General features: G+C 42.0%; 1 protein-coding gene, 1 non-coding gene and 1 pseudogene across 7 annotated transcripts; 1 reads left to right on the forward strand and 2 right to left on the reverse strand.

The window, feature by feature from the left end:
* Positions 1-145: 145 nt before the first annotated feature.
* Rnf149 (ring finger protein 149) lies at positions 146-27,983 on the reverse strand. 6 transcript variants are annotated; one of them, XR_010054760.1, is made up of 8 exons: positions 27,018-27,983; positions 17,151-17,401; positions 16,063-16,131; positions 12,611-12,693; positions 10,324-10,420; positions 7,746-7,938; positions 1,479-4,719; positions 146-223 (listed from the first exon to the last, which is right to left on the reverse strand). XR_010054760.1 is itself a non-coding variant. In XM_063267894.1 (7 exons), the coding sequence occupies exons 1-7, from the start codon at positions 27,463-27,465 to the stop codon at positions 4,676-4,678; spliced, it is 1,185 nt and encodes a 394-aa protein (XP_063123964.1). In that variant the 5' UTR covers positions 27,466-27,983; the 3' UTR covers positions 146-4,675. The 6 variants fall into 6 exon arrangements, 1 of the variants encoding a protein (XP_063123964.1); XR_010054761.1 differs by having other exon boundaries at positions 1,479-4,743; XR_010054763.1 differs by having other exon boundaries at positions 27,335-27,473.
* LOC120094944 (small nucleolar RNA SNORD89) lies at positions 1,293-1,407 on the reverse strand. The gene has a single exon (XR_005489619.1). It is a non-coding gene; the product is annotated as a small nucleolar RNA SNORD89 (small nucleolar RNA).
* Rnf149-ps2 (ring finger protein 149, pseudogene 2) lies at positions 2,387-4,075 on the forward strand (annotated as a pseudogene).

The following is a 27,983-nucleotide window of genomic DNA, read 5'->3' on the forward strand; positions in this document are numbered from 1 at the left end:
ATGTGTAAAAGACAAAGGTATGTACACCGCACACTGGTGCAGTCCTGTAGTCGTCCCAGCTACAGCCAACTGTTTGGATCCAGGAAGTTAGGGGCAGCCTGGGCAATGAGTTATGTATTCTTGAGACTGAATAACTACAATCAACTTTTAAGTATAATTGAATGAGTTTAATATAGGTTAGGTAACTTCAAAGTTTTTAATCCAACTTAAGTCTTCAAATCACCTGTTCAAAGAAAGAACACTAATCAGTAACATTTTAAGAGTACAACTTTTTAAAATACCAAAATACAACCACTTAAATAATTATTACTGACTTAATAAAGCAATGTACGGAAGACCACTTAGTCTATAGGGTATGTTCTATTTACACTTTAGGTAGCAAGCTTTATATATTTTAGGTAACATTTCTATAGTAATTAGTTGTGTTTCTGAGTCTTACAATCTATGTAACATTTTGAATAGCTCTTAGTAACAAAGGATATCTGAGAAATTAGTAATTAAGAAAAACGTTTACCATGTTCATCAAATCTTAGCAACTGCTTACTGCTGATTTCATTCTGATGGTTTTTTTTTTCTTGTTACTATCGTCTATATTAGGCATAATCCAAGATTTACTAAAGCTTGAGATTTGTAACTAAAATGGGCCCACAGAAAATGGACTCTGTTCCTCATAACTTCAACTCATGGTTTTGTTCTACACTTTGCTATAGGAGGAGGCAAGTGGGTTCATGGCAGAGACCTCACTATAATGAGTGATGCAAATACTATTTTTGGAAATGAAATGTTGACCAATGTTTCTGGTTTTAGAGGCAAGACTGAGCTGGAAAAGGCAAAGGTAGCTTTTCTAATGTGTTGAATCATAAAAGCACAACATTGTATTTTACCGCATTGATTTTACTTCAGGCCCACATCTGGTGCTTAGGACAGACATGGTGGAACAGTGTTTTCCTGATCTGTAAAACTGCTTTTGTCTAAATGTCCTCAAGTTCTCGATAATAATAGATACACACTGATTAAACTTCGTCCTTTCTTGAGCAAACAACATCAACTTTCTCCAAGGAAATTGCTGCCATATTTAGCTATCTTGTTCTAGAAGGGCTACTGTTGCGTTTACAATTCTAGCAGTCCTTGATTTGATAAGTGTTCTAAAGTTACACTGACACTGCTTGGTCAGCGTAGCTAATCTAAGACCCTGATTGTTTTTCTTAGCATAGGAAGGCTTTCCTGCCACCCCCACCCCCACCCCACACTTGGGAAGTTCAGCACAGGCAGGAAGCTTCCACACTGGCACTACTGAGGTCAGACAGTGACTCGCTTCAGGAGGTTTTGTCATCGTGTGCCCACACGGAGAGCAAACTGTTGATGGAGACACTGCAATTCGGCCTTTTATTGTCATCATTCCTCAGCAGCCTTGGGAAGCAGTCAGTGGGAAGAAAGGTTCAAGATCCCAGTTAATCAAGCATGTGAGAGACAATTACCTGTAGAGTGTGGTGACTGTTCCAGTTCTCTGCTGGGAGAACTAAAGTCAGTACTGCTGGGCGAAAGCCAGGAAAGCGGGAACCACAGCAAACAACCTCCAATCTTCACATCACCGTTTAGTCAGAAGTGATCTCACCACTGGGAAGGCTGAGGCACAAGGATGGTGAGTTCAAACTCAGATTAAACAGATCCTGCCTTAAAAAATTTTTTTTTCTGTAATGACTAAATGATTAAAACCATCTTACCTTGCTCGATCACAAGATCCTTTTGTAAAAGCAAGCCTCATCGGCTGTTAGAATGGTTATAGCATTTTCCCTGTTATGTCTTAAAAAAACAAAGCACTAACATGCCAAATTCATGCTTTCCTACTTGCACTGAACACAGGTTTGGTGCTAACTTATAAAGCCAACTTTGAGACTCCAAAAAGTGTTCAAAGTATGATTTTCTACATCAACAGCGGATTATAGTCATCTGGTTGTACATTTCTTTCAGTAAAACTCACCACGTATTTTACTATGGAGCAGCTAAAAATCAAACTGGAGAAAAACAGCTTGGTAAGACACTTTATCAAATATTATGTCTTAAGAAGGGCTCTAAGGATAAACTTAGCCTTTAAAGTTGTATTTTCTTGGTGCTGGCTTCCAGTTGGGATACTTTCTGCAATTTTCTGGAGACAAGCCCTTGATGCTGATGCTTTCTCTGCCTGTGAAGACGGTATATGGGTACCATGGTGATGTCTCAGAACCAGCTCTAAGAGATGTTGTCCACACAAATAGAGACACACACCATGAAACTGCCCTTATTACTCTACACAAAAACCTCAAAGTTGTACTGGACCTGCTTTTTTAATGATGGCTGTTCCAGGGAACCAACCCACTAAAGACCTCCCCTATGCTACGTGTGCAAAATGGAACCTCTTTATATGTGTCTGGATACCTCCCTCTCAAACCCCAGTAGTTACACTGGTTATCCTTACACCAGGTGCTCCATACACTGCCAAAAGTTCTCAGTACCCTTTCAAGGCTCCCGTGACTACTGTTGGTCCCAGAGGAGACGGAACAATCAGTGAGGACACAATCTGAGCAGCTCTAAGTAGCCAGTGACAAAAAGATGGCAGATGGAAAAAATGGATCACAGCTAGTCAGGGCTCAATGCCTTGAAACAAAGAATCACCAAAACAGATTACTGGAAACTAGAAGGAATGGTCCCATTTAAACCAAGAAGTAGCTGACATAGAAACAGAACTTGTGAAGAAAGACAAAGGACTAAGTTTTGCCCTGGAGAAGATGGAAAATAGATCTGAGAATGATTATGAAGTTCTTCCTAACTCCATGGCACACATCTTTTACTTGGCAGAAGCTTTCACGGGCAGAGTGACAGACCTGGATGTGTTCCTGACTCATGTCTGTCTCCTGTCCTGGAGGCAGTTCTAGCTGAGGGCATTAATGCAAAGAGCAAGACAGACCATGGGTCAGTGACCTCTACTTCTGCTGTCAGCCAGAAACCAACTTCTTACAGCATTCTCTTTTGGGCTGGAGAGATAGTTCAGTGGCTAGCCCAGAGAATTCAGGTTTAATACCTAGTACCCACAAGGCAGTTCACAAGCCTCTGTAACTCCAGTGCCAGCAGATCTGATACATAGCCTCTTCTGGCCACCCCTGGCTAACGGCATTTAATGGCATTTAGATGACTCACAAATGTACACACAGACAAAGTGCCCATATACGTAAAATAAACTTAAAGAAAAAGCATTCTCAGTTTATCACTGAAGTGTAAAATATTTCGATCAAGAACATATTTTCCTTTGCGTAAAGACTAGATTTTTTTAAGATATATATATATCACTGTAGCAGTCTTCAGACGCACCAGAAGAGGGCATCAGATCCCATTACAGATGGTTGTGAGCCACCACGTGGTTGCTGGGAATTGAACTCTGAACCTCTAGAACATTCAGTGCTCTTAACCACTGAGCCATCTCTCTGGCCCAAGACTAGCTTTTATTAATGCACTTTCTTTTCTATCCTCTGTAAAATTTTTGTGCTGAATGTTAGGGCTGACTATGCTAAATAAAATTTGTTACATAGAAAAATTGTCAGTAAGCATTTATTTTTGTCTACAAAGTAGACATAAAACACAAGTTTAGAATCAACAACAAGGACTCCTAGTTCATAAGTGTGTATCTAAGCACTATATAGAACTCAGACGACAGTCCTCAAAGACGTCACCTGTGGGAACATCAAATAGGAAAGAAGGACAAAAGGTCACAGTATTGAATCGGCTTAAAATCTCATTAGGAAAATGTTATTTTAGTTTAACAACAAGATCAAACTTTTAATTACATATTTTTAATTGTAAAGATTAAATCCACCAAAATATACTAATCATTTAGAGACATTACAGTATGCCTACTTGATTTTCTTAATGAATCACTATTTTAATACTTTTTAACATGCAATATGGCATTTTTGCCAGGTTTTTTTTTAATTTGTAGAAAAAAATGGATAAATTCCCTTCTCTTTCCAAGTGTGAAAAGAAATTAGGCAATAAAGGTAAAAATGCAAATCATAAAATCATCTAGTGTTCTTTTCACAATCCCACATAATAAAAAGGTATGCATGGTTCTAAAGTTTCTATAGACAATATAGTGCAAGACAGCTGATTTCTCTCTCCCTTTACGTAGCAGTCTTGCTACGTAGCCCAGGGTAGGCTTGAAGTCAAGATCCTCTTGCCTCGGCCTCCTGAGTTTGCAGGTGTGTACCACTGCCCATGGCAAGATTTCTCACTTTACAGGTTCTAGAGTCTGCTTCAGGGAAAGTTCATTGATCAATAAGGAACTACATTTCACAATTCCACTGAGTGAGCTTTGTCTAAAAGGCCTGAGAAACAGAATCTTGTTTTATAGTACCACAGAAGCTAGTCTAGTACTCAGAAACAACCCCTCCACATACATCTGTGACAGTTTGATACAATGAAATTTATGATAGACATCATACTTTAGTAGATAAATAGATGAAGGCTAATTAAAGTCTTTTAGGAATAAAATATCTCAGCCCTTTGTATATCAAACCTGAATCTGAAAGGTAAAGTAAAATAGAATCCACTGTTTTCAAGTGTACAAACTATGCCCTAGAGTGAAAACTGAGTGTCCTGTATTCAAGCCAAGGCTCTGTCGGTGAGGCTGTCAATGAAGACGGCACTAGCAGATGGATCCTCCATGCTGAGGGTCACTCCTGCCGGCTCCTACAACAAAGCATCAAAAGCACCCTAGGTCAGTCAGTTGTCTGTCCAGCCTGTTACACATGTGGAAAAAATGACTCAAGAAACAAATTATAGAAACATTTAAATAAAACCTACATGTAAAGATGATAACCCATTTTAAACACAGCTAGTAAGAGAAATACAGAGATATCCTTTCATTCAGTAAGTATAACAGACAGGCTTTTCTAGTGTTATCTGTGCCAACATTCATCTGGTTACTGCCTTCAAAGGACCTCTCTGTTCATACTTCTCAAGTGGAGTCATGTTCTTGAGAAAAGAAATTTAGTTTCTTTCTGGACTTAAATCACAGTAGTATATGTGCACTTTGACTCAAAAGGATTCGTAAATGCAACATTCCTTGCTATGCTGACTATGTTGCTCTGTAATGTGGTTGGCCAGCCAGAGACGGGTGAGATCAAGCCCCAGCTTTATGATCTGTGAAATCCATTCCCTAGAGCCACCGTAACACACTCCCTTTCCTCTAGTATTGGTTTAAAACTTAAGTTCCAGGAAGCTTATAATGTGTCTTCTACCTCAGCTCCATCTCCAGAACACTCATAAGAAAAGCTGGGTGTAATAGTGTGTGCTTATGATCCCAGAGCTAACAAAGTGGAGCAGGATGGATCCGGGAGACTCCCCAGCCAGTCAACCTAGCTTTACTAGGCAAGCCCCAGGCTAGTCGGAGATTTTGTCTCAAAAAATAGAGTGGACAATGCCTTGAAGACTGAAGCTTGAGTTTGACCTCTGACTTGCACACACATGTGCACACTGCACTTTGTGCCTACACACACACGTGCAGCCCAGCCTCCTGAACACATGTGCAGCCCAGCCTCCTGACATACACAATAAAACCCAAAATTCTAACCATTCCTGTAAGTTTTCCAAAACATGTTAAAAGACAATCTGACTCAATTTTAATCTTACTGTTTTGGAAATTTTTTTCAGGATAGCCAAATTCAAAATTAGAAGCATCAGTTACTCTCAATTAAAATAATCTATAGATTATTTTATCTATAAATTTATCTAGAGATTATTTTAATTCTAATAAAAATGCTGGTAGGAATTTCTTTTTCTAATTTTTATTTTATGTATACAGGTATGTATACCATATGTATGCCTGTCACCTGTAGAGGCCAAAGAGGCTATCAAATTCCCAGGAACTAGAGTTACAGATAGTTGTGAACCACCATGTAAGTGCTAGTAATGGAATGGATCTCAGGCCCTCTGGAAGAGAACCTAGTGCTCTTAACCACAGAGCCATCTCTGCATCCTCTCTTTTGTTTAGAGAGATGGTCTTACTATGTAGCCCTGGCTAGTCTGGACTCCCTATATAGACCAGGCTAGCTTCAAACTCAAAAGATCTTCCTGCCTCTGCCTCTAAAGTGCCAGGATTAAAGGCATGCACTATCACACCAGGCTCAAAATAGCTTCATAATTAATCTTTAAAGAATACAGAAGAGGGGGCCAGCAGCAAGATGGTTCAGAGGGTAAAGTTTCTTGCTGCCAATTCTGACGACCCGAGTTTTATCCCTGGGACCTACTAAAAATTATCCTCTGATTTACATGATGACATACATGGGCATTTCAATAAATAAATAAGTGAGTGAATAAATTAATTAAAAAGGGGTAGATATGGGAATATAGCTCAGTTGGTAGAGTGTCTGCTTAGCATGCACATGGCCCTGAGTTCGATCTCAAGCACTGCATGAAACCAATGTGGTAATGCATGCCTGTGACCTCGCATTTGGGAAGTAGGATCAGAGGATCAAAAAGTTCAAGGTCATCTTCAGCTATCCAGGGAATCTGAGGCTAGCCTGGTATACATAAGACACAGTTTCAAGAAGGAATTGGGGGGGGGGGCACAAATATTACCAAAACATAGGTCAATAATTCTCTAATGAACCATAACCAACCAAGAAAAAGACTTTCCTATTTAGTATGCCATAAAAGCCAGAAGAGACTAGAAGACAGAATAAGTACAGAGAGACTAAGGATACAGAAGTTAGGCCCTGGAAATACAGCCAAGAAAATCAACACAAAGAAGAAATAAAGAAACTGAGGGAGCGGAAACAAAATATATGGCAAAGGTCTTGTACTTTCCACATTAAATTTTAAAGGTTCTAAGAAAGGGCTAGAGGTACATCTTGTCAGGCAAGCCCGAAGCCCTAGGCTTCACTTGGGCCCACTACAATTTAAAAAAAAAAAAAAAAAAAAAAAGCATTTCTAAGAGAGTCTAATGTCTGAATAAGAATGGCCCTACAGGCTCACCTACTCCCTCCCTTAGTCCCCTGCCTTTGGGACTGTGTGTTTGGGAAGGATTAGTGGTGTGGCCTTACTGGAGGGACGACACTGGGGATGAGGGGTTGCGGTTTCAAGACTATACAGCAGGCCCAGTCTGCTTGCCTGTCTGTCCTTCCTTCCTTCTCACTGTAGATAAGCTGTGGGCTCTCAGCTACTGCTCCAGTCATGCCTTCCTGCTGCCACACTCCCCACAGTGAAGAGCATGGACTCTAGCCTTCTGGAGCAGTGAGCTCCAATAAATGTTTCCTTCTAAGTTGCCTTGGTCATGGCGTTTTGTCATGGCATCAGAAAAGTAACGAGCTTGAACTAAGAATTAGTAAGAAAAAGCTGTTGAGCTGAGAAGCAGCGGCAAGAAGACTATGCCCCACACATGCTACACAATACAATGAGACTACAGAGACCACCAGAAACACAAATTGAGCAACTAAAAAAAAAAAAAAATTTAAAAACTTAAACACAACATGGTCATAAAAATTTATCTATCAAATGATACATTAAAAGAACAGTCTAGGGAGTGGGGAAAAAAAAATAGTGTACCAAACAGCATGTGTAGGGTATTCCCCCATTCCTGAGAATATATGCACCAAAGGGTTTAAACGGCATCTCTAAGTGTGGGACTGTGGTTTTCACTTATGCTTTAATATTCCCTGCTTTCCATCTCACTCCATTACTGGTAGCATCACAGTTTCACACCTGCAGTCACATACCTAGCAATGCTGTGTCCTCCTCTGCATCTTCTTTAAGACAAGGGCGGTGTGGCCCAAACTCGCTTGAGGAAGATGATGGAAGGTTGCTTTCACTCCTCTCCTCATCTTGGACTGTCACACTCAGATTCCCAACAGAAACACTTCCTGGGGCAGCTTCTGGGATGGGTAGGTCCTGTGCATCTTCAGGGTCCCCCTTGAGAGGCAGACAAAAGGCAATGGCTTTCTCAGTGACATGAACAGTGAGGGGTCATTTTGCTGGTAAATTCATGTGAGATATCCTTGACTCTCTACAGGGAACCTGGTGGGAGCACACCTGTATCCAGCCAGGCAGCTTTCTACAATCTATAAAGCTTGGTTTTTGTTTTCCTCTAAAGAGTTTCCCTACTTGGTGGAAGTTGTATCTCACCTTTTAAATTATTTAAACAAAGTTGCTACTACCTGAAACTATCTTCTTGTGGAGTTTGTGAACCTGTACAGCCTCACTGCTGCTCCCTCAGCCCCAGTGACAGCCCTGGGTATTTTATAGCACAGCACTGGGGTATCAGAGACAATTGGGCTCTGAGCGGCTGAAGGCTTCAGATTTTTGTTTTAAAAGCCTGTTCTGCATCCTTTCTTATGTAGTTTCTCGACTGTGGTTTGTCTCCAACTCCCCCACTCTTTGTTGCGCTGAAGGAAGATAATGAAAGCATGGCCAGAGACTCCTTTAGTCACACTCCAGTAAGCCTCAACACCAGTGGGTGGGTGTCTCAGACATTCTTTATGGTTAACCTAAGAGCCACAGATGCACGTGGGTGGAAGAAACTGCTGGAAAGTGACTAAGGGCTTACAGGCTGTGAGCGTGGGGTTCACAGGCACTCAGACGTCTCTGCTCTGTTCTAGGAGCATTTTGAAACCACCCCCTCCTCCTCACTAGTAACGAGACATCCTAGACACATCAAGCAAAACTTCCTGTTGTAATGTCACAATGCCAACTCCTGTTTAGCCTCATCCCAAGTTGTTTCTAACAAAGTTACCAAACCTAATTCTCCACCAAGCCCCACCGAGTTCACATCCCTGAGCACGCACTACCCACCTCCTATGTACTGAGGTGACAGTCCCTCAGCAGCCCCACTAGAATACATGCCTCCATTTCTCCATGTCTAACAGGCAGTATAAAATCTTTTTTTCTAACCCGGATGGCATCTACCACATTGCTATGTTGCATCTCCGGATATGTACTGGCCCCAGTGATCTGAAGGTGAAAACCCCAAGCATCCTTGCTCTAGCTTATTTAACACTGAGCCAAGCTCAACTTAACATCCTAGACAGCATTTGTCTGATCGGGTTTTCCCCAGTAAATGCAGTAGATATGGTTGCAAACCTTAAACTGCCTTAAAGTCTGTGTAAGGGTCACTGGGGACTCTACGGGTGATAGAGAAATGGACCCTCTAAAACTGAGACACACCCTTAGCGCTGAAGTTGCAAAGTGTCCTTCTTCACAAAGTATGGCACATACTCATTCTCTGTATTCTAGTAAGAAAATAATTCAACCTGGGCCTGCATTCTCTGAACAAAATGTATGAGAATGTGAGTCTTTGCTCAGCTGAGAACAGAGATTGGTCTCACACAAATGTCAAGGGCGGAAAAGCTGGTTTAGATCACTGACAGAGACAACTTAGCATAAGCTTACAGTGTATCTAAGGAAGGGAATGTAAGACTTGGTCAAGAAAACAATTCATGAAGCTCTGTATTTTCTCATTTAAAATTCTGAACCACAAAGGCTCAGCCTCTTGTTGAACTACAGTTTCTACAGTAGAGGACAAGAACTAATAAGGCAATGATGGAGGTATGCCACCCCAGGCTAAAGGGACAGTGGATTAAAGTTGCCAATAAAAGAAGTTTAGGAGTTCTATAAGGAAGACACATTTCAGGACAAAGCAGGATGAGGCTGTAGTCCTTGGGTGAAACATTTTCTCCCCAGGGGGCCACAGCTAGGAAACAAGAGACAAGGTCTTCGAGCACCCTGGGCTACATTCCTAGTCCTTCATTGTTAGTTAAAATACACTATGATTTTATTACTAGTATTTTAAGGCGTAATAGAGTCTATTCGAGTCTAAAAAACAAACAAAAATCTGTGGAGCCCAGAAACAGTGAAAGCAGATTTCAGAAATGATTGGGTATAGTTTATCTAAAATGTGTCTCTGAAGCCAGAAGGTACAGGAGACACTTCTATTTCATACAATCTATGGTTCACTTTACATAAAAGCAAACACACAAGCGTCTGCACACATGCATAAACTCATGCATACCCAAGCAGACACACACACAGATGATACTAGAGTATACAGAACTATACTTAGTAGTTACAAATTGGTGAACACATTCATATGTTCTATTATTCTGTCATAAACTAATCAATTAACTGATTTATATGGACTACTCTACAAATTCAATTTTAATACTGAAAACGTCTCTAAATAACAGTAAGGATATCAGAAGGAACATTTCATCTGTTTGCCTTGCCTCTGGTCAGTAATAAAAGTGAGATACTCAGGAAGAACTGGGGTAGAGATTGAATATAAACAAAAACGTAACAAACCCAATATCCCAGGGCTTTGATGACATCAAGTTTACACATTGGACACGTTCGGTGATCCAAAAGCCATGGGTCAATGCATATTCTATGAAAAATATGCCTAAAAAAATTAAGTATGTGTTAATGTCTTAAAATAAATGGTTGCATATCTTATAAAGGAAATAACGCATTTTACCAACATACCCTCTATTAAAGTGAGCCAACCGTACATCAACATTGAAGTCTACCCTCTTGACTAAGTTATTTTCTAGTATATGTTCCACTTAAATTTTGGACTTAGTAGTGAATTTTTTTAAAAATTGAAAGCTCTTTATTAAACAAAAATATGTTGGATCCATTTCCACCACATACTAAGACGTGTGTGTGTGTGTGTGTGTATGCGCGCCAGGGTCTATGGTTTTAAGATTAGGGTCTTGCTATGTTACTCAAGCTTGCCTCGAATGTACTATGTAGTTCAGGATTGCCTTGAACTCAGAATCCTCTATCTCTGCTTCCCAAGTGCTAGGATTCTGTTATGTACTACAATGCCCAATCATTTTTATGTGCCTTAGTAGAATATTTATAAACCATTTAGGCTAGTAAAGCCCATAATAAGGTATCAGTAATAATCTAATCCCAAGCTGACAGTATCTTCTTCAAGTCTAAGTGACTCAAGTGGTAATACATACTAACCATCTGAGTGGCAAAAAATTCGGTTATTTCCACTTACACATTTTATAAGCCTCCTCTTGAAAAAATCTCTGTGCTACCAGAAAGGCACATACACTTTCTTTTCTTGTTGGTTTATCTTGATTTCCTGCCCCTCCCACATAATGTGTGAACTCCAGGCTTTGAAACCAGACAGGCAGAGCTCTAACACCAGCTGGGTGACTAGACAGCAGGACCACAAGGAGCTGTGTGTTTCCCAGTCTCTACACCTACACCATGAGCTGTTCAGTGTCGACATATGCTATCGTTACTATTACTCTCTGAAGACTTTCTTTAAACAAAAAGCTGCCAGCGCCATTAAAAATAGTAATCCTTACTTGTGAAAACCTTAGTCCAGTTTGTCACTCAACCACAAATTAAAACTCACTGACCCAGAAGAAATTGTCCAAAACCAAGAAAGTTCAGTTTTGTTGGGGGATGGAGAGAAGTAGACAAAATAAAATCCCCAATAAGGAGAGCAAGGAGTGTGCACTCCGAACACATCTGCAAAGGTCACCTGCAGGCTCAGTGTGCAGTCAGTGTGTAGCCCCGCCTTTCTTCTATGCAATCCTGAGCATCACTCTGACGTGGGAAAGGCCTGTTTTAAAGCCAGCCTAAAGCTCTACTTTCAATGCTCGCTCGTGTGCATTACACGATCAGCCTATACTGACCTCACTCATTACTGTGCTGATCATGTATAAATACTGACAGACTTTAGCCACACACACCCCTCAGGGATCTGTTATTATTGTGGTACTCATTTTATTTCCTCAACAGAGGTATCAAGAATTCAATCTACTAAAAAGTAAAATATTTTTTTAAAAAAAGCTAATACGAGTACTTTTTAACTTGACTCTAAAATATATAAAGTATAATTGACGTTTATTAGACCTTTGTTAAAAAAATCTAATTTCTATACATAAAACAGGCCCTTTTTGCTAATTAGCAATTCTTTGATGGGGGATGTGTTTTTGAGACAGGGTTTCTCCGTGCAGCCTTGGCTATCTGGAACTCACTCTGTAGATCAGAGTAGCCTCTAATTCAGAGATTCTCCTGCATCTGTCTCCCAAGTGTTGGGATTAAAGGTGAGTGTACCACCTCCTGGCTAATCAACAATTTTTTTAAAACAAAATTTAAGTCAATTGAAGTAGTGGATTATTAAAGACAAAATGGCTACTTCCCAGTTTTAAGTGCACCTGTGCTCCTGAAACCTCAGTAAAGGGAAGATACTCATACAGCTTCGAAAGGAACCCACACCCAGTGTATAAGCAAGGGCAAACTGTTGTGCTCTGAGCCCGCTTCCGGGTCAGTCACTTGAAGGCTCTCAGACAAATGTTCTTGCTTCTCTCCAGCTAGCATGTGCTCTGCATTACTGGGTGTGTAAAGGGGTCTAAGCAAGCCTTGGTAAGACTAAAAGCCAGTGCAAGACAAAGACGCACAGCAGCTCTTAGTGGTCACCAACAAGCCTCTGAAGACAGTATGAAAGATGAAGTAATCCAAGATCACAAGAACTTCCTGTCCAAGAACATGGAACTAACTCTGTCAGAACAGTGAAACTTGTCAAGTGATTTTCAATATTTTTGTGGGAAAAAGTTATTCATACTTGCATGGCAGGATTCTGATAACATCTTTGACTTTAAAGTTTTCAATACACACTGCACAATTCTCAGCATCAACATCGATTCCCTGGAGAGAGAGGGAGAGTCACATGTGCACACATTACACATAAAGCAACAAAAGTTAGAAAAAAATGAAACTGACTAAAACAACAGATCCTACTCTATCTGGGAACAACATGAACCTAAAACATATTTTCTCCTTACCACTATCAAGCAGTTATTTGAAGAACCTGAATGAAAAAGGGGAAAGAAAACCACTGTCCGCTTAATCCGGGCATTTATAGCGTTTTCAATAGTAAGTGTCTGAAGAAATATTAGATGATTTAGGGCTACAGAAATCACTGTTTTTAGAGATCTCGTTCCCAGGCTGGCCTCAGGCTCATGGTGTAGCCAACAGTGACTTTGATCTTTTGCCTCCATTTTTCCAGAAATCTAGGTTACACTCAGGAGTCACCAGATCCAGTTTCTATGGAGCTGGACACTAGATTTAGGGCCTCATCAATGCTAGATAACACTCTACCAAGCGAACTCCATTCTAGATAACACTCTACCAAGCTAACTACATTCTAGATAACGCTCTACCAAGCTAACTACATTCAAGCCACACCTGCTATGATGGGAAAAAAGAAAGATTATAAAGTCTAAAACATAATGAGAATGAATGTTCATATTAGCTGTTTATTTGGCTTCTGAAGTTATTTAAAAAGAAATTGTATCCCTGAAGAACAGTTACAACCTGGGGAAAGTACAATAGCTACACATCTGAAATTTTACTTCATTATTGTTAACGCCTCATCCCAAGTTAGAATGAGTTAACACCTTTGCCTAAAAAATGAACAAAGAAACAGACATTGCTGGCAGTAGGGTGGGAGAATTGGTAACACTTCTACAGGCCTTAGGCTTTCTGTGAGTCAGCACGGTCAGTGGAGCTGGGACAAGCTGAGGTTCTGTGACAGGGACTCAGAACCTCAAACATCATGTACTTCTGAGGCTGCAATGTTTGTCAACTCATATTATAAAACACAGCCCCACTACCCCTGAGTTATTATTTAAACATACCCTTAGCCACCTGTAACAATTAATGAGGAAGCAGTAAAAACCAGATTTTGTATGTATATACCATTATCAGCGACCATTAAAATTAACTTTATAACAGCATTTGAAACTGTTGTGTCATTTTATAAAAACATTTAGTTATTATTTTTATATATGGTACCCCTGCATGAGTTTTTGCACACATGTGCATGTTTGACACCTTACAGGCCAGAAGCAGGAGCTCTTCAGAGGCCCAGGCAGTTAGGGGAGCAGAGGCAGGCAGATCTGTATGAGATCAGGCCAGCCTGGTCTACGGATCGACTTCCAGGACAGGCAGAATACACAGAGAAATCCTATCCCAAAAGCCAGGCCCTCTGCAAGAGCAGTCAGCACTCTGGACCACTGAACCATCTCTCCAGCCCCTTAAATTATATGTTGCAGGCTCTTTCATAGATCCTGAGTTCAATTCCCAGCAATCACATGGGAACTCACAACCATCTGTAAAGGGATCCAATGCCCTCTTTTGGTGTGTCTGAAGAGAGTGACAGTATACTTCTACACATAAATAAAATAAAGAAATCTTTCTTTAAAAAATATATGTTGTGACAAAATACTTTCACTTATATATCATATATTATACAAGAAGCCATTTTTAAATTCTTTAATAATTTACAAGCTTATACATTTTAAGTTAAATCTACAAAAAAATTTAAAAAATAGTCACTTGTCTTCAGGACTGGGTAAGATGCTGACTGCAAACAATAATCCTATGTCAGTTGACAGTGTAGAAATGCTCCCAATTTTGGGTATAGTATCAATCTACTTGTATGTTCAAGGGCTTGGCTCAGTTAGTTACACATATGAATCTGTCTTTTCACATGTTAAGGTATGAGAATTCCTGCTAAGGTGGTGAGAAAACAGCAGCCAGTACAGTACTTTTAATAGTTTGTACAAAGTACTGATTTTCTTCCTGCAAATGAATTGAAGAACAAATAAATTTTTAGAACTCAATTCTCATAGCCTAAGATCAGCATCTAATTTATAAATTACTAAAAGAGTCTTTTCTATTAGTTCCTATGAAAAATTATTCTACACATATTCTGCATTATTAACTGGAAACTCACTTGGTGATTTGCAGAGAAAAAAATCAGTACTTTGCATCAACTATTAAAATTCCATTATGTTACAATGTAAAAGTTATTGGGGGCTGGGTGTGGTAGCGCACGTTTTTACTCCCAGCACTTGGGAGGCAGAGGCAGGCAGATCTGTATGAGATCGGGCCAGCCTGGTCTATAGATCGACTTCCAGGACAGGCAGGATACACAGAGAAATCCTATCCCAAAAAAACGACGATATCGGGGAAGGAATAACCCAAAGCATATCTTAATCCTAAATATATCACAGAAGCCATTAATAACAGATTTCAATTTTCTTAAACTCAAAAGGTCTAAAATGTAATGTCTTTTAAGAAAAATCCTTTATGTAAGCAGAGGAAGAGATGAAGTAGTTTCTTTTCCTAGTCTTCCTTTCATGAAGGGAAGTGAAGACTGGAGGGTGAATAGACTGAGAGCAATGAGTAGTATGGGAGCACCTGAGCCAGCCCACACACACGGCAGCATGGCACTGCAGGAGACCCTAAGTTTCTGCTCTGGGTATGTCCTCAGGGACCAGGCTCTGTCGCTCCCTAACTGCTTCAGTCTCTAACTGAGCAGGTCAGAATGGCTCCTTTTTAAAGGTGTAGTTTTAAAAATCTCCTTTCTCTCCTTTAGAGATGTTCAGTATGTCCTCGCAGGAACTGAGGGGCTTGGAAAGACTGCACACAGATTCAGATTGAACAGAATGTGTTTACAGGACTCAGGTGCAAACTTTTTAAATGCATAGCATCTTTACAGTCTTCACCTTGGTCTACAGGACTTTCAAAGACAGGAATGTTGGCACACTGTCATTAGTAAGCACATATCATGTAGGAGCTATCTTTTAAATCAAATTTAACCCATTTAACCTTCATGGGAAGTGGGTGCTGGAGCTGTCTGGGACTCCATGTATGCTAAGCATGAGCTCTAAACACTGAGCTACACGGCTGGCCTGTGACTGTACCTCACTACATGTAACTCAGGGCTGCCACAATGGCCCTTCACTCATTACACTTCTGTCAACTTTCCCTTTTTTTTTTGGAGCTGGGGACCAAACCCAGGGCCTTACGCTTGCTAGGCAAGCGCTCTACCACTGAGCTAAATCCCCAACCCCCTGTCAACTCTCCTTAAGATATGAGACACATACAGGAAGGAGGTCTGAAAAGCACAGCTTGTTACTGCTGAACAGCAGCCTGAGAAGAAAATACTTCTCAAACACATTAACATCCTCCAGTCTGAACAGACAAGCACAGGCAAAGATGGATTACCTTCTCTCCATGCTTCACAGTGTGTAGTGGAAGCTGGCCAATAACCTTCTTAGTTTCCTTTCTATGATTCTTGGGGAGGAAAACAGTATTATTAAATAGTCTTTTTAAAGTAACCTACACACTACAATGCATGAAAATAGCTTAGAAAAAAAACATTAGCTTTTAACACATAAAAGAGCCATATAAACTTATAAGCTACATTATTATTATTATTATTATTGTTATTATTATTATTATTATTATTATTATTATTATTATTATTATTATAATATAATGCTTCACTTTAAAGCTCTGACTGACCTTAATCTCGAAGCAACCCAGGATTATAGGCCTAAGCTACCAGGCCCAGCTAAGAATATATTTATTTATTTACTTGCTAATGTGCGATAGTAAGATTACATCTAGGGCCTCACAAATGCTAAGCAAGTACCCTACCACAGGGCTGTACCCCCGGCCCACGAATAGTTGCTTTAATTCCTTATCTGAAAAAGAGCATCCTTGCCTTTGTGTATGTGTGACACTGAAATAGTAGGGGACTCTAGCACTCTAATCATGAATTTAGCCATACTTTTTCAAGTTCCAGGAAACAATTCCTACACTTAAATATTGGCGAGAAGGTACCAATGCCCAGAAAGAAGGTACCATCCATTCCCACCAATGGTGCCCAAGAGGAAAGAGTCCTGCCTAGTTATTAGGCCAGGAACCATGTTGTACCTAGTGTGCCACTAGGACCCTCTGGCTCTTTGTGCTGTTACAGAGAAACAGCCCGCCTTCACATAGGCTGCCTGTAGGCCCCTGCAGTGGACACAAAGCAGCCCTCAGCCCTATGCCGAGCAGAAAACAGGGCCATACCTGTTCATGCTGTCACATGCCCTTTTGCTAGTCCCCTCTGTCTACATAAAGACGGAGGGTACAAGTACCCACAGAAACCCAATGTTCAAAAAGTAACCCAATTAAAAGTTTTATCGAAGTCATAGGACTTCAATAAGTAAACTGAAATTAGTGTGGTTAAATATCACTTCAAGTAGTATATAGACTGTATTTATGAGTTATCATTTAGAAATCAAAATGAAGTTATCCATAGCTACCTGACTTCCAAACTGTGAGCCAGTATATAGGAAACGCTGTATATAATAGAATATTAGCCATGCTAATGAGATAATCATCATCGTGATGAAGGCAATGGCCACAAACACCACAGACTGACCGCTGATGAACTCCTGCATATGACGAGTACCAATCTCTATCCTCATTTTTACTGGAATTCCTTTTTGCACCAGATCAGAAATCTCCCGTCCTTTTGGGTAGCTAATCATGATGACGACTATGCTGCCTGTTCCTGCACAGAAGAAATGAACAGAGAAGAGAGTTAGGTAAAGGCAAGGGCACGCTCGTCAACGCACACATTTGAAATCATTAAGAAAAACAAACAGCCGGTTGTAGTGGCGCACGCCGGTAGGATTTGCTGAAGGAGGCAGAGGCAGGAGGATCACGAGTTCGAGGCCAGCCTGGGCTACACATTGGGGCTGGGGATTTAGCTCAGTGGTAGAGCGCTTACCTAGGAAGCGCAAGGCCCTGGGTTCGGTCCCCAGCTCCGAAAAAAAAGAACCAAAAAAAAAAAAAAAAAAAAAAAAAAAAGAAAAACAAACAGTCTTCAGAAACACATCAAGTGCCACAACTGATCCCAAAAGAGAACCCAGGCTGACTGAAGTGAGGAAGTCACTATGGCTTAGTTGTTCTCCCCAAACCCATGATGCCGTGAAGATTCACAGATGGGTCTATCATCAGACCTTTAAGAAGCACAGAATACAGTTGTGTTTAAACTGTTCCACAGCTAATGAAAAATAAGAAAAGGACACTTCCAGGAATGTGGTCAAAGTCTAATCCAGGGGTGGAAACAGAAGACTCTCAGCTTTAAGCTAAGCCTGGACCATACAGTCAGTGAAGGCCAGCCAGCCCGACTACACTTGGAGGTACAACTTTCAGTACAAAAAGCTTTTTCATCCATACTTGCAGTAATGCTTCTCGAAAATCTTCCTCTAGCTCTATCCTCGGTTTAACAGGTTTCAGTCCACCTTGGGGACTAGGTGAGATGACTCAGCAGAAAAGCGCACTCAATGCTTTGTACTCATCCGAGTTACTGCAACTCTACTTCTAGGGAATCTGATGCCCTCTGGCCTCTGTGGGCACTTGTACACACATGGTGCCCAAACTGGAGCAAGCACAAATATACACACATAAAAATAATAAATAGTTCTTTTTAAAAAATCAGATCTGGGCTAGAGAGATGCCTCAGTGGTGTTCAGAGTACTAACTGCTCTTCCAGAGGTCCTGAGTTCAATTCCCAGCAACCACATGGTGGCTCACAACCATCTGTAATGAGATCTGAAGCCCTCTCCTGGTGTGTCTGAAGTCAGTGTACTTACATAAAACAAGTAAATAAATCTGAAAAAAAAAAAAAAATCCGATCTTTCCTGGGAGAAACATGCTAACACTGATGGACATATTGGTTTTTTTAATATTTTATTTATTTACTTTATGTATGTAAGTACACTGTCACTGTCTTCAGACACCAGAAGAGGGTATCAGATTGCTGGGATTTGAACTCAGGACCTCTGGAAGAGCAGTCAGTGCTCTTAACCGCTGAGCCATCTCTCCAGCCCGATGGACATATGTAAATGAGGGGAATTGTTCAGTTGCTGCACATATGAAACAAATCTTTGATTTGCCATTTTTTTCCCTTAATTTGTCTCTCCTTGATCTGCCAATTTCCCCTCCCCCCACCAAGGGCCTGCTGTAACAATCTAAGTGTCCATCAAAATGACAGGGCTGTACAGAGTACATATGTGCACAGGGTGAAGCAGTAGCTCTGACAATGCTCAGGAGAAAAAGCAACAGGTAAAGTGTGGATGGCATGCTAGCCTTTAAAATCTCCAAGGACTTCCTTAATTATACCACAGAGGACCCACAGAAGGTTACTGAATAGTCGAAGGCTGTAGCTCTAAGATGAGTTAGAAGCTTCTGGATGGGGCAGTCTCACTCTGCAGAGCAGAAAGTCCTATGATAAATAGTGTAATGTGTTTGGCCTCAAAGAAACTTGGGACAAATGGCTGAAGTGGCTATTTAACATATCAAAGTAGTCTCCCCTACTCACCAGTACCTGTTCAGTCACCTGGACTGGGATATCCCATCCCTACCAGGACCTCTCTAGCCTGAGGCTTGCTCCCCTTCCCCTAGCTCCTCTTTTTATAAAGCCTAGCACTGTAGTTCTGGTCTTCTTGGTCCTCTTAGTCTCCTGGTTCGCTCCGGGTCTTCCTCTGCCCTCTTTGCTCTCACTCTCCCATCTCTCTCGTCGCCCAATTCAGTCAGGCTGTGCTCTCCCTCACACCTACAATAAACCTTTTCCTCAACCACACCTTGAGCATCATGTTCTTTTTCATTCATTTGGTGAAAACAGAGCACAGACTATGTGATCTCAGTGAGACATATAGTCCACAGCATTTCCACTGTGATCTTAGCTGCACGCAGGAGCTTTGTTACTGAAATGCCAGAAAGGTACCTTCTAAGGTGGCCTCTGTCTGCAAGCTGATACTAGAACCAGTCTGAGCCTAATGAAAGGAAACTCTAGTTTCCTCAGCGTTAATGTCCCTGTTGTCATTGGGAAGACATACCTGGAAGCAAGTACTATCTCTAGGAAAATGAGTGTTCCGCACTCTAGAAACTTGTACAGCAACTAGGATATGGCTGTAACACACCTAAAAGTACTACAGAGTACAAGCTAGAAACCTTTTTTGTTGTTTTTGAAGACCAGGTTTCTCTGTGTTAACAGTATTGGCTGCCCTGTAGACCAGTGCATGCCGCCACCACCATGACCTGGGCTGCTAAAACCCTTTTTAATAAAAAAGAAGCTTGTAGAACATTTCAATAGAAACAATGGCACAATGCTGCAATCTCATTTAAAGTTTTCATACAGAACCCCAAATGGCTTCTATTCTATAATTACTAAGTGATACCAATGTCATATTGTGACGATGTGGGCGGAGGGGTGAGTGTGAGTGTGTGTGAGTGTTAACAACCTCCATTACTGAACATTTCACTTAAAGGAGAAAGCTGCTACGTTGGCAATCTACAGCTAGGCCTCCTCAGAAACCTTCAGGGAGTTACTCAGTGTTACACACCACCTGGAAATGCTGGTTCTCAGGGTCAGGAAACTCAAGTCCAAGTCAGCATTCATTCCCTGAATCTTTGCCACAGGGTGTGTAGCTGCAGAGCCAAACTTGTGTTCAAATTTCATCTCGTGCACTGACAGAAGGACGGTGTGTGTTCCTGGACAAACTCTTCTCTGAGAGTGTTTTCCAGTTTGTTTGTTTGTTTGTTTGAAATTAGTTTGATGATCATTCTTCTTTGGATTGCCACTTATTATTACCAAGCAATCAGAACACAAAGAACTAAAGATATGAGGGATAATCTTGTTCAGAGTAGAGGGAAATCTTACATTTTGAGAGAGGCACATTTACATTTTATCTTCAAGAATAGAAAAAGTTTTACCAACTGAAGGAAAGGAAAAACATCTTAGACTCATATTTGAGGGACTACAGAGGTGAGTCAGTCGTTAAGAACACTGGCTCTTGTTTCAGAGGACCCAGGTTCAAATCTAAGCACCCACATGGAACGCACAACCATCCATATAACTATGGTTTCAGGAGAGTCAATGCCCTCTTCCAGCTTCTGTGGGTACTGCATACATAGAGTGTCACAATACAGCATGCAGAAAAGGAACCCAAATAAGAGAAAATAGATCCTTAAAAAAAATATATTTGAGACAGCCAGTTAATAGAAAAACAGGCCAGAGCTGGAGAGATGGCTCAGAGGTTAAGAGCACTGACTGCTCTTCCAGATGTCATGAGTTCAATTCCCAGCAACCACATGGTGGCTTACAACTGTACTGGGATCTGATGCCCTCTTCTGGCCTGCAGGCACACATGCAGACAGAAAGCTGTATGATGCATACATAATAAATAAATATTTAAAAAAAATGTTTAAAAGGCCATCTTGTTGAAGGAAGAAGAAAAGTTAACCAAGATGAGAAAACAGCACACTTAGCTCACTGAGTGAAAAAATATAGTATTTTTTAAAGCTGTGGCCTGTAGAGGCAGTAATTAGGACTGGGGCTGGCTCCTTGTGAAACAAGGACAGCAAGACTGCTTCCAGGACCCACTGTAAATTGGTAAAAGTCATGGCGACCTTTTCTACTCTGTGATGAACTCCCCCTTTCACAAACATTTTTGGGTGCCCCAGCAGCTATAATCACAGATGCTCAGGAGGCTGAGGCAGTCGAGTTCTCAAAGCCAGCATGATCGATATACCCAGAACAATTCTCAAAGTGGGGCAGGCAGCTGAACGAGCAGCAAGGCAGAAGGGTAAGAAAGTGCTAGCTCTGGAGGGAGCTCAGGCATAAGCTAAGGGACACCAAGCACATCTACCAGATGACCAAAACTCGACTTCCTCTCCTCACACACTGGCTCTCTGGTCCAATCCCAAAGAACTAATCTGCTCAGGTAATTTTGTACAATTGTGCCTACAATGGTACAAGAGAGAAAAATCTCAGTTAAACAGGTGAATTTCTTCACAGAAGGCACAGAGACCTGAAACAGAAGAAACAAGCCTTTGGAATTCTTTTTCTTCCCCAGGGCTTATTGTTATCATTCTTGCTTGACCTAAAAAGGTCATCTTGCACAATCTCAACCACAAAGTAATCTCTACACCTTACCTGAGGCAGACACACCACACCACCCCCAGCAGGGGAGGTTCTGTTTTATTTCTGTCTTATGCTAACTGAACACCTGGTCACTGCACATAGTATCATCATAAACCTCGTTGAGTAACAGATATAGAACAGCATTTTTAGCAGGCCAAATTAGTAATAACAGAATTTCAAGTTTTCCTATGCTGAAAATAAAATGGTAACCATTTCCTTCTCAAAAAAAATTTTTTTTTTCTTTTTCTTTTTTTCGGAGCTGGGGACTGAACCCAGGGCCTTGCGTTTGCTAGGCAAGCGCTCTACCACTGAGCTAAATCCCCAACTCCCCTTCTCAAATTTTTAAGCTCCCCTTGCTACCTTGTCACAAACTAAACAAACACACCGGTATAGGATTTGCACTTGTACAATAACTTTAAATTTTACTATCAAGACATAGGAATGTAACATTTTTCTTCCCAAGGAAACTAAAGTCTACTTCAGTATTGTCTTGAAGAAGATAAGAACTACTGAAATATTTAAAGTAGTAGGTTAAATTTCTGGTGGAGAAAACTAATTTAGCAGCAATAATTGACCTTAAGGTTCCAGTAAAAGAATCTCCTAAACTTTCAGGTTTTCTTTTTTATAAACTGCCACATTCTAGCAACTTCTATTCCCCTGGAGAATCCTCAACAAAACCAAGGTGTCTGTCACACAAACTCAGTTTAACCTCTACAGTGACTCCTGCTCTACCTGTAGACACTGTCATCAATTTTTAAAATTGTGTGTTGAGTACACACACATACATTCAAGTGAGGTACCCAAGGAGGCCAGAGGAAGGACTCAGATCCCCTGGAGCTGGAATTACAGGCACTGTGAGTCATCTGATATGGAGCTGGGAACTGGACTGGGGACCTCTGCAAAAGCAATACTCACTGTTAGTCACCTGTCTCCCCAGCTTCAGACAGGCCTCCTTCCACACACCTTGGCTAATTTCTTTATAGGTCTCTCCTCACTTGACAAGTACTTACCTGTTCAATTAATCAGGTTTTTGAGGCATCCTGCAGGGATGGCCCATGGAAGGTTTCTTTATGAATGAGTGGATTTGAGAAACTGGTTTATCTTCCAGGACTACAACTGAAACAACCCAGCAAGAGGAATTACAGAAGAGGGAATAATCTGGAATTAAGTGTCTTGTTATACAAAATAGAAAATTTTGGATGGTTGGGCCAGGAGAATGAGGAGGACACAATTCACAATGGGACACTACATAATTATAAATAGTTTGGTTTTGTCAAAAACTTGGGGGTTTGGGAGGGAAACAGATTTGTAGAGATGGCTCTGTGGTTAAGGGCACTTGCTCTTTGGCAGGAGTCCTGGTGAACTATTTATCCAGACCCCATCACAAGTAAACAACACAAAACAACAAACACTTTACCTTCACCTCCTCCCACAAAATGGATTTCTTGTAAATAGTGCAGAACACTCTTACTGAGTGAAATCTTGCAGCTTTCCATGTGAGTTTGTTTCAGACCTTTTAGCCTTTTGCAACACTACTTCTGCTACACACAAGTCCTAAGCCCACCTACCACACATACACATAACTTCCTAGTATTCCAAACATTTATCCAGACACATTTTAAATTTGAATGTGAAGTTGTAGATCATTTGAGAGCATAGTATTACACATAATCAATAATTGATTATCTATGCATGAAAAACCATTTAATATGCACTTCTGGTACAAATGATTATCTCTTTAATATATGGCTTCTCTAAAGTTGGTTGTTTCTTTTTCTTTTTTCTAAAGCTAAGATCTTGGAACTAGTCACAGTGAATTTTTAATTAAAAGTCTTCTTCTCATCACTGCAATACTGGGGCCATTTTCAGTGGTGTTAAGAGACCTGAGTGGTCTTTAAGGTTTTTTGTTTTTTTTTTTTTAGATTTATTTATTTATTATATATGAGTACACTGTAGCTGTCTTCAGACACACCAGAAGAGGGCATCAGTTCTCATTACAGATGGTTGTGAGCCACCATGTGGTTGCTGGGATTTGAACTCAGGACCTCTGGAAGAGCAGTCAGTGCTCTTAACCACTGAGCCATCTCTCCAGCCCGGTCTTTAAGGTTTTTAATGTGACCTTATCCTTACCAGCTTTTTCTGAATGTCTGCAGGACCACTCATGGGCTGGCTAAGTTGCATATTCTTCTATATCTCTGAAACACCCTTGACTTATTGCAATTCAAGCCCTTTCTCCACCGTTCTGCCAATTATTTTAGCACTTATCAAATAACATTCAAGGACGTAAAATGTCATCCCTAAAAAGTCATGCCAAAATTTCAGCTGGAGGAGCGCCGTACTTACTAACCTAAAAGAATTAGAGTAAGGCCAACTCTAAGACTTTAAAGACTTGGCTTTTATCTTCTTTCACCTATCTTGCTCAAGATAATTTCTACAACTTATCTTCAGCACCAACACTCAGCCACTCCATAGGCCTTCTAATCACCCATGCCTGTATCAGTTCAGTATAAACTTTTCTGGCCTGTCAAGCTATCTATATTTATCACTACTGACAGACCATAAACCATGACAGGCAGACACTTGTCTTAGGCATTTCCAACAAGCAGGTACAATGTTTTTAAACCTAAGTCTGCTAAAGTTAGAATGTAAGGTATAACTGTAGTCCTTACTGCTGGTTTGATAGTATGATCTTAAGGTACTGATTCTTTAAAATCCTCAATTTCAGTAATGATTTAAAATTTAAAAGCTATCTAGCGCTAGATTCCAGTGAGAGAAGCAATGAGTTTCAGAAGAACTGGAAAACTTCTCCCCACAACTTAGGAAGGTTATCAGTATTCAATTTCAGAAGCACACTTCTACCTGTTTCATAGAAACCCAGTGTTACACATCAGCACTACCAGCTCAATCAGTGGGTTTTCATGGCTTCAGCTAGATTCTGACTAAACAGAGGAAACCAACCTAAGTCTGAACAGCCTCAGTGGCTCTAAAAAAAAATAAAAAAATAAAATTAAAAAAAAAAAAAAACCTTCATCCAAATTTAAATAAGGTCTGTCAAGGCAGGCTTCTCCCATCTTCTTAATTCTTCTCAAAGTGCCGGATTATCAATACCTAATACCCAAATGGACTAAGTTTTATGAGAGCTAACTTTTCCATCTCTGCAGTGCCTACAGCTGAAGATCAAGAGTCTAACTTTATTTCCAGCTTTTCCTGCTTATCAATCGCACTGCTACCAAATTCATTTTCTTGTGGGTCAGTGGTTCAAAATGCTAGATAATTTTGTTGTTGCGTTAAGTTCTGGCTAAATCTCAAGGCATTTCTGGTTGTTACAACTGTGGGGAAAACTTTCAGAACGTGGGAAGACAGGAATGTAACTAAACATCCTATAGGTCACCAAGTAAACCTGACCAAGTTTTAGAACACCTTTGGGTATGTTTCCTTGGGAATCTAACTTAAAAGGCCCTCAGGAAGATTCAGTTACTTGCAGAGTGCTTTCACACATTATCCAAAAGGTGATAATCAAAAAAAAAAAAACAAAACAAAACAAAACAAAAAAAAAAAACAAAAAACCCACAGAATTATTATAATGCTAAAAAAAGCTAGAAAGGAGGCAGATAATGGGGAAAGAAGTGTCCCTCTTCTACAGGAAGAGTCTAATTAACATGATTGAGGTGTTTTCCTGGGCCCAGATAAATTATATGTCAACAATGTAAACAAGAAAAGATTGCTGAGCCACGTTTATTAGAACAAGAGGTGTCTGCTTGGGAGGATGTCAAGGTCATTATCAAAAAATGCAGAAGAGTTAGAAAATTGTAGGATGATGAGCCTGTCATTGAAAAGAAAACCGTCTACATTAGATATGTGTGTACACACATCTACACTACATGTACACACTCAACATCAAGGAGTCAGCTGCAGCACACAGGCCTTCTCTTCCCTGACAGAACTGAACTCCGGAACTTGTACCTGGAATTCTAGGATCCCTCGTGAGCCTTGTGGAAAGAGGGTGTGTGGACAGTGACAATTAGACTGATTGGCAATCACAGGACAAACTGCCTGACTCAACACCACCTCAGGGACATCTGTAGCATTCTCATCCAGCACTGTGGTCCACGGCCAACCAACTCTTGTGTTTTCAAAGACACCCAACTTCTCTGGGCATCTCTCCATTCTAGCAGATTACTTTCACGCCATTTCAAATGCTCCTTACCTTCTACTCCACCCTACTATGCTGCTGCAACGCATACCCATTTCTCTCCTAATCTGGAGGCGACCTTGAAAAAATGAGTTGGTCTGTAAGTGTAGCTCGCTTCCTTGCCATCAAACGACCATCATTCCCAACCGTGTATATAAACAGTCAAATCCAATGTCACTTTTCTGTCTTCATAAACTGTGTTGCATACACACCAAAACAGAACAACAAAAATGCAGGTCAGGAAAAAGGATGTTTTAGCTAGCAGCAGAAACTTAAAAACCGTAATCACAGGAAATTCAGAATGAGTCAACCGTGTGATGCCTTAAAGCTAATGTGATCTTAGAAGGCACAAGAGAAAGAATCAAATCCTGGGTCCCCGGAGAGAACTCTGTCCCAAGGATGACATTTTGCCAACTCATCCCTGTCTGTCCCCGGAACAGCGTGTTTAGGAGCGGCCTCCTGAAAGAGGTAGCAAGGCCTTACTTTCCTTCAATGAAAACAGTAACAAGATTTCATCTGAACGCAGAACTGTCCAAACAAATAGCGAGCGCGATCACCCGACAAGCGTCGTGAGAGAAACTACAGCAAAAAGAACCCAGGTTTTCCGATCCAGGGTTTGGAAAACACTCAGGTACGCCTCGTCGAGAGGAAGACACCACAACGAGGAGCCACAAAACCATTGCTCTAGGTTGGTGAGGAGACAATGCGAGCTTGGCGTGCGCTAGCGGTCCGCTCCTACACACTCACCACTCAACCAACTTTGGGAGACGGTGAGCCGACCTTTCTAAGTGACCCGTGATCCGCAATCCGGAGACTTACAGCACTCGGTAGGACTTTCCTCCGGTGTGTCTGCTCCTCCCCAGCCGAGGGCCCTTCCCTGCTTTCGCACCCACCCGAGGTGAAGCTCCGACCCAGCGTGTGCACGCACTTCCCTCTCCACACCACCCGGAAAACCACCGGGCTCGCCCCGGCCGCGGACGGCGGCCCAGCGCCCGGCCTGCTCACCCGCGTGGGACATGGGCTCGGTGGCGTTCCCGTAGCGCTCCTGGTTGTAGACCACCACGGCCGAGGCGTTCCTCCGCGCCGCCGCCAGCACCTTGTCCTTGAAGGTGCAGCCGCCTCGCGCCACCAGCGCCACCCAGGGCGCGTTGCCGAGGGCGCCGGGCGCCACGAAGCGCGTGTCGGGCGCGCAGCCCTCCGCATCCGCGGGAGCGCGCGGGACGCCCACCAGGCCCTGCCTCTCCTCCCTGAGCGAGCTGTCGCCGAAGCGGCCGCTCTCGGTCACGCTCCACACCGTCAGGTTCGACTGCGGGTCCACGTACTCGATGCTCACCGTGGCGGAGTACCACTCGAGTGCCCCGCCGCCCACCCCGGGAGCACACAAGGCCAGCGCAAGCACCGCGAGCGCGTCCCGGGCTCCCACGCCAGCCGCGGGCCGCCGCCGCGCCGCCATGGCCGCCCGGCCGGGCCACTGAGGAAGAGCGCGAGGAAGAGTGAGACCGCTCGCTCCAGCCAGCCTGCTGCTCTGAGGAGGCGACCGCAGCTCGCGAGAGACCGCCGAGCACCGCCGAGAGCGGCGGGGGCGGGCCCGCGGCGCACGCGTACCTGGAGGGGCGTGGCTGGGGGCGTGACAACGGAAGGGGTGGGGACCTGCCCGCGGGCTTGAGGAGTGCGCGTGCGCGAGGGTCTGTGCCTCAGGGATGTGGGCGGCAGGCAGAGCAGAAGCTTGCAGATGCAGCTGTGTGTTGTGCAACTCCACTCGAGTCCCCAAGTCTGGGGAAGTTTGTGCGCTCCGGACCGGCAAGCGTGGGACTGCGGTTGTGTAAAAGCTCTCAGAGGGTGGAGTTCGCTGTGCAAGGCACGGGGGAAAGGCCTAGCTGCCTAAACCACTTAAAAAAAAAAAAAAGTCAAGTTGTCCGGATGTCTTTTGTTACCAACTTTGAAATAGATTTGATTCTTCGTTGCTCTTTT

Source organism: Rattus norvegicus, chromosome 9 (assembly GCF_036323735.1).
Source record: "Rattus norvegicus strain BN/NHsdMcwi chromosome 9, GRCr8, whole genome shotgun sequence".
NCBI classification, from domain to species: Eukaryota; Metazoa; Chordata; class Mammalia; order Rodentia; family Muridae; genus Rattus; species Rattus norvegicus.